The sequence below is a fragment of the Nestor notabilis genome, unplaced genomic scaffold (assembly GCF_000696875.1).
Source record: "Nestor notabilis isolate BGI_N333 unplaced genomic scaffold, ASM69687v1 scaffold28816, whole genome shotgun sequence".
Lineage (NCBI taxonomy): Eukaryota > Metazoa > Chordata > Aves > Psittaciformes > Psittacidae > Nestor > Nestor notabilis.
In genome coordinates, this window is record NW_009934674.1 from 1 (window position 1) to 12,422 (window position 12,422).

General features: G+C 37.6%; 1 protein-coding gene across 1 annotated transcript in view; it reads right to left on the bottom strand.

Moving 5' to 3' along the window:
* Positions 1-340: 340 nt before the first annotated feature.
* The window catches only part of LMO3 (LIM domain only 3 (rhombotin-like 2)), a 49,689-nt gene continuing 37,607 nt past the window's right edge, over positions 341-12,422 (bottom strand). The window contains exons 2-3 of the mRNA XM_010017473.1: positions 10,043-10,168; positions 341-1,026 (exon numbers count right to left, since the gene is read on the bottom strand). Coding sequence (XP_010015775.1) covers positions 921-1,026; positions 10,043-10,168 — 232 coding nt within the window. The 3' untranslated portion in view covers positions 341-920. The remainder of the gene's footprint in view (positions 1,027-10,042; positions 10,169-12,422) is intronic.

Consider the following 12,422-nt stretch of genomic DNA (forward strand, 5'->3'; position numbering starts at 1 on the left):
ACATATATATTTTTTAATATATATATAAAATGAGATACCCAGAGGCACTGGTTTGCATTAGGGCTTAATTTCCAGCTAAATTAATAATCAAATGCAGGCATTTTGAATGCCTAAGGGGCACAAAAGCAGCACCCAAAATCATTAACTTTTGCACCTTTTATAATATATCCCAAACCGGTCAGATTTGTTTTTCAAAATTTTGTAGTAAAATAAAAGTGCTCTTTAAGGAAAATCTATTCAATTAAACAGCAGATGCTTAACCCCTGAAAAATAGAGGCTTATAAAAGAAGTGCTGATAGACCCTTAACCATAGCATCATTAGCAGCAGGTGCTGCTAGAGTTACTAGTTTTCTAAATAGTTTTAATGTAAACAGTATTCTTAAGCTCTAAGTGTAGCATAATGGTTGGGATTTGCTCTTTAATGCTTTTTACTAGAAAGATACAGCTCATTTAAAATAGCTGGTAGATACAGAAAGCATAAATATACAGTAAGTTTAGACACTGATTGTACTAAATGCAACAATACAAAGAAGCAAACAGGAACACAAATGGTAACACAATAAAACTGTATTACATTTGTGCTTCAAATATTACAATACATTATATACAATAGTCCAAAATAAACATCTCATGCCAAATGACACAAAAAGAAACAAAAAACCCCAAACAAACCAAAAACCCCAAGAGCAAGCAAAAAGAATCCAGCTGTATGTACAGTACCTTTTTAATTAACATTCAACTCTGAACTGGAGCAATTTTCACTACATACAGATGCAGTCCGCCTTTTATTTCACGCAGCCATTCTGTCTCCCTATATCTATGCTATTCAGTAGGTTCCTGTGTCATTTCTTATATACAAGTTGAGCAAAAAAGATAAAAGAACATAGTGCTTTGTATTCTTAATGATGTGTGGCATCTGATCAGCGAACCTGGGGTGCATAACCTTCTTTCATTAAACCCTCCTCGTAGTCTGTCTGGCACAGAATCATGTTGTTCTTCAGGAAAAACTTGTCTCCAACGCAAAATCTGAAATTACAATAATAAAGGGAAAAAAATAATAATAAAAAAAAGAAAATAGTTTCAGGATGAGTGATGTGATATGATCTTACACATAAGGACTGCACAAGTGTTCACGGTTTCGTTGCAGTGACCGCGCGGCTCACACCTCTGCTGTCTGTCACAGCGCACACAGGCACATGTGTGTCTTTCACATACATGAAAGCCCAGCAGAGGAATCAATCTGGTATCAGAATTAATCCTGTGTTTTCAACAAAATCTGGTGCATTCAAGCGCTTTTGCTTCCCCAGCCAATGGCTTCATTCAGAGCCTACCAAAGACTGTGGGAGTCTTGGATCCGGTCAGGAGCACACAGATAAAACAGAATTAATATCCCAGGCTACTGAGTTGAGTGAAAAGTAAATATCCTGCTTTCACACAAATCAGAAGGAAAACAAAGTGATCGTGTGCTCATCTGAGATATGTTACAATTGTGCAGGCATAGGGTAAGAATTTCTTGGTATATTCCAGTTGGATATTTTACTAGAATTGATTTAAACCAATGGTTCTAAGAACTGTTTATAGCATACACACAACTTTATGTATATTGTGGTACAAACTAGACACATACAGGCAGGTAGGCAGAGAAACCGTTTTCTTTTTTCCTGTAGGAGCTGATTGTAAATTTAGTGACTAAGCTAACTGCTCTCTCTCTTGAGGTATCAATACACCTACCTTGTTATACTACTATGTGCATCAGAATGACCTGATTGCTAGAAAACGCTACCGATGTATTTCATTTTATTTTCTCTGATGAGTAGGAAAACCATGTAACATTAATGCTTCTGTCTGGCTGCTGGCTTCAAACTTTGAGTACAGTAGGATTTCCCAGCCAAGCAGTATGCTTGAGTATAAGAAGGCTCTTCACTGACACCCTCCTCAACCCTTCCCCCCAACAAAGCTGATCTTCTTGAAGATACTTAGGGAGCAAGTGAATAGAGCCAATGCATAGAAAAGAGTTTCCCTAGTGACTGCCTTGGCAGGGTTACGTGCCTTTGTTTATAGTGAACTCTGCAGCTATAAAATATATTGGGAGGCACTGTTCACATTATTCCAATTAAAATGAAAGAAAGTAACCTAAATGAACCCCTTAACACTGATGTGAATAAATGAAACCAGTTTCTAGCAGCTAATTATGGATCTCACTGCATAAAGTATTGTTTAATATGTAATGGATTATAATGTCCTTTTTTGTATAATTTCCAAATGGTGACATCTTGGACACAATTAGGGTCAGATATAAATGCTTGTGTTGTTTACGGTAGATTTAACAGCAGAGTAGCTATGGGAATAGCTGTATATGTATTTAATTGTAACAATTTAACCTTCAAATAGTGGTGCCTGCTGTAGTTGACCCGGTAAAACTACGTAAATGACACAAGTTGACCCACCTGACCTCTGATAGTGGTCTGTCTTTATCAGATAGTCAATTTCTAATGATGTTCAAGCAGAATTCTTGGTGAACTGTCACAGATTAAATTGTGTATGGAAAGCAGTCCTTTAATGTTTTGTGAAGGTGGAGGTTTAAATGAGTAGCAGTTGGACTGATTTACATTTGTGAAGATTGGAATGCTAGACAAACAGTGAACCCATTTATTTTCCAACTGGGTAGCTTTGGAAATTTATCCTTATGTTAGCTAAATAGATAGAGGGAAAATAGTGTAATAAAAAAGTGGATTGAAATGAATTAGCTCTGCTCTTAAAGGAAAATTGGTTTGTTTATTTGTGGACTTTTTTTTTTCTGTAGGATTACTGCCTGCTGCTGATGATGATTGAAAATAGAGATTATGGAATGATCCCAAAATCTTTAAGTTATTTATGGTCAAGACTCTTTTATAGAATTTACAGATTCCTGCTATCCTTCCCACCCCAGTCCTGGTATATTAGGATACTAACAACACAAAAGTATTTTGAGTAGGTATATTGAAATGCAGAATTCTTGAAGCAAAGAAGTTCTTTGGCAGTTTCTCTGGTTTCCATCTTTAATATTTTTGTTCATCCACAACAATGCTGACAAGAAGTCTTTGGTACATCTTTCCAAATTAGGTAAGGGAGTCTTAACTAGTGCTAATATGTAAAAGTGTTTTTCCCAAAGAAGTCACATTAAAAATAAAAAAAAAAAAAAAGAAGACAAGAAAGAAGTCCTTCTTAGATGAACATACAGATTAACACAGACGAAAGCAGGGGAAGTTGTGTATTGTGACACCTCATCCATTACAGTTTGTCCACGGATTACTGATAGGGACTGAGTGTGAGATATCTGTCCAACCGTGCCCACAACATCAGAGGGATATTACACAGCAGGGCATCTCCCCTTGTGGGTCAGGTCCTCTGATCGCCCAGCAGAAAACACTAACTATGAATGTTATATAGCTACATATTCTGTTGTGTCCCAGCATAATACAGAGCTTAGCAGACTAATTTGTTTAAAATATTTAGTAAATGAATAATATGCTGCTGTAATGCAATTCGCTTGCACAGTAATACTTGATAGTTGATATTGCTTGCATCAAAGCGCTGGCTGAAGGGTTTTGTTTCTTAGCCCTCAAAGTGCCATGGTTTGAATTAAACTGCAGCAGCTACACAAGGGAGTCAGGATGCCTTTCCCAATAAAAAGTGTCAATGCCTTTTGCTTTTGCTATGTTAATATGTCTAGCTAGAAATGCTCTACCTATGTCTACATGGCATTTGACAGCTTTATGCATGAGTGGCTTTAAACATACACAGTTCCACAAATCATTTACCTTCCAAGTGTACAGCTGTCTTGCAGAGAGGCTGCCAGTGGCCTGTCTAGACACACTTGGCTGTGTGATAACCTGTGGGGTGGGGGTCTGTCTGCATGGTAAGACGCCCTCTGGGTTCATATGGGGCTGCGTTTGCACACTGGGTTGATCCTCTGTGCCCTGGGGAAAACCTGTTACTTGCAGTACTTACAGTCCAAATTCTGAAACCATTTTCATATTGTGCAAGCTCAGCGACCAAAGCACATTGGCAGAGACTGATGCTGAACCTTGTGCGTGCCCCTGGGTATTAAATGTGTGAATTACACACTCATTAGGTGACAAAGAAGTAAGCATCAGGTGAAAAACATATAAACGTGGCATGCTAGCTCCCAAGTACAATGAGATAAGGGAAGTGGACAGATGAATTATGACAAATTCTGTCCATCCACAGAACTGACTTATTTGACTCTCAAAAGCAGATTTAGCCTCTTCCAAAATCAAAGATTTACATCTTACAACTATTTCAGGTTGGTTTTGAACACTCAAGGATTTAAACCGAGCTCAACTTTAACATGGAAAAATAAATTCAAGCCTAGCCTTTGACCTCTGGCAAGTGGTATGTGTGTTTTGTTTGTTGTTGGTTTTTGGGTTTTGTTTCTGGCTTTTTTTACGGAGTTGGTATAGTATTTAAATCACAATTTGGGCTCGTGTATCAAATGGAGTCTAGAAGCATATTAAGATGCCATTGGGTTAGGAGTATAAAATGAGGCAAGACTACTACTCTTCTAGCAGGCAAGATGAACGGGTAAAAATATACAATAGGCTGCATTAACTTGCCAGATTGGACTTACCACCATAAATTGATAATAGTACTTTTAACATGACTGTGACATTAGTAGAATGGCCATTATAATTAACTTACATCCTAGAACTCCTGTCATATTTTACAATGGAAAAAGGAAGGCCATTTGTATTACAAAATGACCTCTGTTATCACCTTATTTGGAAGGAGAAGGTGTGCCTAGACTGATCATAAGAAGTATAAAACTTGCATTTTGAGAAATAGCTAATTACTGTTCAGAACATGTATTTAAGGAGATCTCATTGCTGTTTGTCATCTTTTCGGGTGTGCCACGTGTGTCAAGGTGCCAAAGACTTCTTAAGAAAGCAAGAGAAATATTTCTGTGAATGAAGATGGCTGAGTGTGAAGTGTCACCTCTGGTAATGTTAGATCTTTGCTGTTGCAGAAAGAAACAGAATCTGGAAATATTTAATTGATTTCTGCTAGAATAAAGAAAGCTCAGACTTGCCACACCCATAGCTTTCCCCTCTGCTTTGTGCAATTAGTGATGTAACTTGTCCTCTACTTTTCTTCCCCTCATCTTTTTTTGTAAAACTCCTTTGAGTTTCCAGCATGACTCAAATTAATGTTAATCGAAATGCACCACTAAGAGAACAAAGCCTCTCTTTTACATCACAGTTCATCAGTCCACACCTATAGTTTACTAATCCTAAGATTCTGCCAAAATGTCCATTTATTGTCAAAGACTGGAAAGTAGGAGCTGTGCCTGGATTTGTATATTTTCACCATTACACCAGGATTCATACAGAAATCTACTTCAACGTAAGACTAACCTCAACTTGGCATCCTATTAATTTAGTATTTTTTTAAAGTAGGTATTGAAAATGTATTAATTTTTATTTTAAATTGAGAGACATTGAATGAAAATAAGCAGTATTCAGGTCTTCAGAATTTCTAAAATGACCACTAATGCAAAAATCCAGTGTTGGCATTTGAAATAAGGGTGTTCCTGGCATTGCATTCCCTCCCTCCTGCCTGACAGAGGACAAAGGTAGCATTGTGTGGGCATTTTACAGTTTATACTGGAGGTAAGTGTTTACAGCTACATCAGGACAGAGATTTGAATGAGTGTATAACTATTTTCAGTCCAGTTCCCATTAAAATAAAGGCTATTTTGGATAGAAAGAAAGAACAGTTGATTTAAACACCCCTCCGTGATAGCAGATGGGGCTTTTAAGCCATACCCTGTGTTGACTTCAAACGTCAGAAAGAAAATATCTCAGAAGTATGGAACAAGCTGCTAAAGCGGCCAACAGAGAGTGAAAGGAAGGACATGAAAACTCCAGAAAGTGGGAAAGCCGAAGGCAGACTGACATCATCACTGTAGTCAAAAGCGTCAAGCAAAGACACAGCTGAGCCCACTTGCAAGATTTTCCACTCCATTTTGCTAGTCACACACATGCAACTTGACAAAGTGTGAAAGACAGCGTCTGTTTACAAGCTTATTTTTCCAGCTGTTTCCATTCCACCCCGCTTTAAATTTGATGCAGAAATTAACTGTATTGAGGTTACTGCCAACGTAAGGTGAAGTGCTTCTGAGGAGAAGTTCAATATGTTTACAAAGGAAAAAAAGGAGCACTCATGCCATTGAGATGACTGTCACTGAGCTCTGTGGGTATTTAGGAGATGGAAGAACTTCAAATTAGGAGTAAGCTGGACAGAAACATGAAAGATAAGGGGATTCTAAAACCTTTAGGCTAGGAGCAGAGCTTAATGTTCACAAAATCCCTACAGCTTTAAATATCAGTATCAATAAAAAATGGGGAAAGTATGTCAAAACTGGCTGGAGGAACAACTGGATCCTAGAGCTGAATAGTTTTAACAAAGTGAAAATGAGACAGTGCCTATTTGATATCAGGGGACCAGGCTTGGTGGCTCAGGAGATCTCCTTCAGTCCTGTTTATGTCTACAGTCCCGTCTACAGCCCGTCTTCCTAGGATATCATATGTGAGACAATGCATTTTTCATCTCACTTTGAAAATACAGCCTTCAGGAGGACCATAAAAGGGGACAGGCACATTATGAGGTAGTTCAGAGGTTGTTCATGGCCTGAACAGAAGATCACTGAAATCAACAGGGTCTAACTACCATCCACACTGAGACTTGAGCTGCACGGCGAGTTGCAAATACTCAAAAATAATAAAGCGAACAGTAAAGGTGTACATAAAAGCAGAAAAATCACCAAATCTTTCACAAAAAGCACTAGGCAAAACTAGGCAGGCCTCTCTCTCACTGGGCCAGGACCAGCTATTTAAAGGGTAAGGAATATGTGAATCATACCATAGCAAGCCTGAAGAACGGCCCCCCTCAAGGTTTGGTGAGATGTGAGTTAATATACTTATTAGCTGGCCTGGAAGGCAGAAGGGACTGGAAGAAGCAAGCAGGCACAGAATGTCAGAAGAAATTCAGTGTTGGAAAAGACAAAGTAATGCAAAATAAAGAAAAGATTTAGTCTACTCATGAATACTGCATATATTCTGCCAGGAAAAAACCTAAATGATAGGTAGATGATAACTGAAAATCTGAAATATGGAACCAAAAAGAAAGCATTATGTACTTTGTGGCAATACTCCAGATATGTTCTACTTTTATTGGTATACAGAATGACCCAAAGCATTTAAAATTTAATGGGGAAAGAGAATGTGAATGTGGGGAATAAGGTTAAACATACAGGTCTTGCACTAGCTAATGAGCCTTGCTACCTCCACTGGTGATTTTTGGGTATCGCTGATGTGTTTGTAAATAAAACTATTCTCTTCAGTACGTTCTGCATTAGGAACAGTGGCTGGAGTGAAAGAGCAGACCTAAACCCCCTCAATAACATTATTTTGCGTACAAAGCAGAAGAATGTAATAAATAAGTAAAGGTAAACTGCTATCTTATAAACTCACCCTTACTCAGAATCTGCCGTTTGGTTTTGATTAGCTTAACTAGAGGAAAAAAAAAGGATCCTGAGAAGGGCAAGAGAAATTATTAATGGCATGGTGACTGACAACAGCATTCGGTTTAAAAGAAAAGAGAAAGAGGTTGCATAGCAGATATTAGAAAACTCCAAAACTGGTGGTGGGTCAGGTGTCTAGCATTTCTGGGTTTTATTTTTACACAAGTAATGAAAACCCAAACATTTAAAGCTACTTATTAATGAAAGAATGTAGTCAGTGGGATGCTTTGCCATAGGAACCACAGAAGAGCTATGTTGGAGCATCCATGAAATAGGGTTTATTATAAAAAACAACAGAATTAATTCTTCAGAGTGCCACTATCTGCAGATTGTGAGGAAGAAAGATACCCTACTGGCAGACTGTTTTATTAGGGTCCACGAGAGCTACTGCAATATAATCAGGATTAGCGCCACTTTTGAGAATCTCCGAAATTCTTTGAAACTTCTGGAAATGTTCCCTATTTTGACCAGATGAACTAGATTGTATTTCAGGTAAATCAATTCTTTTGTTCCCAGCATAAGACTCCTGTAAGACTATTTCAGCAACCCTTTGCCCAAACTACATGCAAAGTAAAAATCAAATAAAAGACTAGATTGGAGGATCAGGAATGACAAGCGTAAGAATTATTAAATATCCCAGGAAAGCTCTGTTTCAGAAGCATCTAACAGCACTTTTCCAGGGGGATCAGTGTCCTTAGGGTGACTGTATATTAGCTGCAAAGTGAAATTGTACATTAGTTCACACTTGTAATGGTAAAAGAGGAATATAAAAAATAATCACAACAGCTTCGCTTTCTGGTGGTGTGGGAGGAGAAAAAGAAAGTCCACTTCCGCAGATCCAAGAGTGCTGACTATGATGAAAATCTTTTGCACTCTGGGTAACAAACACTGTCTGCTTTGCTTGACTGATGAAGATTAGCTGACTTCTTACATTAAAGAAGTTTGTCTTGTATGGGTTGAAGTGACAAGACAATAACTAAGTGCTAATTGTGCATAACCAGCACTAAAGATATGCAGCCTCATTATGGCATGTAATAAATGAAGCGAACAACAGAAATATATTAGGCACTTTAATAATGATACTAGAACCGTGGTTTGAAAAAATAAAGGGATGTGAAAGGTTTAAGGAACGAGACCTGGGAGTGTGCGTATGTTTTACTTCAGTGGGTACTACAGGAGGCTTTGCCTGCCCTGCTCAGAATACAGTCTCTTAGTTCTGTGGCAAGACAAAATTGATATAAGACTTTAAATAGCATTAGAACCTATAATTACTTTGCATTATTATATAGTTTAAGCACTGGTTATTACTTGCCTCGTATTTTAATTTCCCATGCAACATGATGAAAAAGGTCAATTTGGCTTTTTTTAAAGAGCATAATTGTACTGTGCTACACTTATTAGCAGCTGTACATTTTATGGTCCTTTAGGGATGTTTGATTTTTAAATGACTGCAGTGTTACAAAATAATACACTGTAGGACAAGGTGAGTTAGCAAAGCTTATTTAGAGCTGTGTCTAACTTTGTCATGTTAAGACTATTATCTTCCTAATTTTTTGTTAATGTAAATCTTGTGATTCTTCCCACTTGAAAATGAAAAAATATGAATGCTATACAACATTACATGATCTAAATAGGATCATGTAATAACTGAAAAATAACTGAAAATAATAGGCACATTAAGGAGCAGACATAATTGGTTCTCTCACTTCCTAGACCTTATACAAGTCACTGGTAAAACTGCTAGCAGCTCTTGTGGAGGCAGAAATGGAGCTCTCGGTTAAATCTCTGGCAGGGTTTGGCCACCACGCTGAATGTAGTTCTTTCAAGTTCAGCTATATTCAGCTCTGAAAAACTAAATTGTTACAATTTTACCATTTTTTGTGTTCATTCTGCAGCTGTAGCATATGGGTGATTCTTCTGAATAAAGAGTCGAATTTAGGTACTTGGGATTGTTCTAACTTGCTGTTAGGATATGGAAATAAAAATATGGCATAAGAAATCCAATGCTGCTACAGAGAAAATGGTAGGAACAACATCTTTAAAACGTAAATGATTACAACTCTGGCAACAGGAAGAAACAACATGTTCTTTAGAAGAAATACATGTGATAAAAATGAGGAATTAAAGTGAAATTAATGACAAACGGTTCTGCTATGCTTTTCTGCATAAAAGGATCTCAATATCCTTTATAAATATTAATTAATTAAACTTGACAGACAGCCTTTTGAAGGAAAGGAATTAACATCATTCTTTTTTACTGATGCGGGATTTAGGCACAAAAAGTTTTCTGGCCAAGGTCACGAAAGATGTTCTGTGTCAGTCCCAGGAAAAGTATTCAGGTCTTACTCTCAATCTTGGGTTTCCATTACTGATAGATGTTTCCTCCTCACTTGAATGTGTGCCTGCATCAGTGCCGAATTAGCACTTAGCTTATGGAACAGACCCAAGAAATTCTCTTACCTCTGATTACAAAGTTGACATGCAAAACAGTCCAGGTGATAAACATTGTCCTTTGCTCTCATCACCATTTCAAAAGCAGGTATGAGCTTGCTGCAGGCAGCACAGTTTCCTGTTACGCCAAATAACCTGGAGATACAGAAAGAAATATATTTCTGAAGATGGTTAACTGAAAAGAAAACCACACTTTCTTTTTTTATACGCATACACCTTTCCCCCTCCCCTTGTAGTCGCCTGGTCTTTGACTTCGCAGCACACTTCCCTTTGGAAAGGCTGGTCTTTGGTGGGACAAGTCTACGCAATTTACAGCACAAAGGCATAGTCCTTTTTGCCAGAAAGGGCTTTATGGAGCAGCAACAGCCTAATATTGCACCTATTGTGATGTTGTTTTTTTCTGCAGGTCATACAGACCTTTCTTGATAAAAGAAACATCTTATTAAACTAAGCAAAGAAATAGTATATGCATTAGGGATGTTACATAACTGTGCAGACAGAGGTCAAGCTGTGCTTGGATCCTCCCATACAGACGAGAGCCACATAACCTTGGCTTTTGGTGCTATTTATTATTAAAACACACTTTAGCTAGCAAAGAAATAACACTTGAAAAAGCCAATATTCTTCGCATTTTTGACATCTAGTGCTAAAAGCTTTACCACTATTATTAAAAGAACATTTTATGAACAAGTCATTTAAATCGTCAGAAAGCATTAGCGGTTCATGCACCTTACAACCCTATACCATAGTTATTGCTATGATTATGTTATTCAGGTAGCACATTAAAGTAAATGAGGCTGTAAACTATATATAGTCACATCAGCAGTAGAAGTATAAAATACTGTAAGAACAATACGAAATGCTTTTTTTGCCAAACATCTATATTTTTTTTTCTTTAATTCTCTTTGTTAAAGATTTTTCAATACTTTTCAAGTGGGTGTATTACAAAAAAAAATTAAATAAATAAAATAACCCCAACATACATATGCATCCTTTTGTGACATAGGAAGATTATAACGAACAAGAAAAAACACGTTAGCTCTACATGGCAGCAATCTTTGAAATGAAGTTTATTTAAACTACTTAATAGTTGTGATGGATTATTAAAAGTAATGCTCTGCTTGCGCATAGCACTTAATGCTGTTTTTAACTATGAAGCACACTAGATAAAAACGCCACATCTGCCAGTTTTCTTTTTTTCCTCAACATCAGGCTGACAGCAGAAAAATATAATGGCTCTCAAGGGAAACTCCAAATTAAAAGCAGTTCTAAACTAATGAATTCAAAGGTGCTCTGTAGAAAATTCAGTTTGGTAACATAAAAATGAACACAGTTTTTTAATCACATCCCTCCATTTTACTGAATTCTATGGGTTACCAACAAGCCTACTTAATTCTAATTCCTTTTACCTTCTGCTTCTACTGAAGGTGTGCTACCTAGAAAAAACCTGCTTGTTTCTTTCTAAATTTGTGACCATTTTTCTCCTGTCTTGAAAGGCTGGTTGCCATGCTCACTGGAAGAAGTCCTGGGACAAGGCCATCTTCATCAACTCTTGTTTGAATGACTCAAGTCAACTTCTAGTTCTGTTAAGTCTCATAACTAAAATTATAGATTATTTCAACAGATTATAAATATTTCCTTTATGAAATATTCTGTTCCAGTTCTATCTCCATCATGGAGATAGAACTTAATTTCACCAAGATTATCTAAATCCCACTCAGACTTTCATTCCTTATATGCAAGAAGGACACAAGACTTAGTTGTCTTCCACTGGCTTTGGATTAGAAATGATACCCTGGGACCAAAGCCCCAACTCTTTTTCTCTTCACATCTAAGTGGAATTTGATGGTAGTTTAGTTGTACTAGGAAAGCAGATCAGGCTGCAAAAGGTACTGAGTAAGGACTGTAAGTACATAGTACTGTTAGTCTATATGGTTACAGTAAAAGGAAAGTTAGACTTTAAAGCTCTACAACAGCAACATTTAAAAGCAAATGTGAGAATGGTCCCAGTGCCTCTGTGCTCAGTGTGGAGGAATCAGGCAGCACCCCAATGGGGGTTGTTTCATACCAAAAATCAGGCAGTTTAGGTGCAAAATGAGACACAGCTCAAGGCCCTTGCTGGAGAAGGTGTTAGGTGCAGGCTCTGTCACCTTCCACAGCAGCATCCTCTTTGCAGGGGTGTGTCTGTGTGCGTGAGAAAGTGGAAATCCATTACAGCTAGCACTGCAGTTTGCGTGTTACAGAGCAGTGAAACAATTTGGGATTGTCACTCAGCACTGCGGAGGATGGAGATTTACTGCACCAGAGTCCACTATGTGCAGATTCCTACAGTCCTGAAATAAGAGACCCCCACAGAAGCTGCTTCAGCTGGGCACGAGACACATTAAAA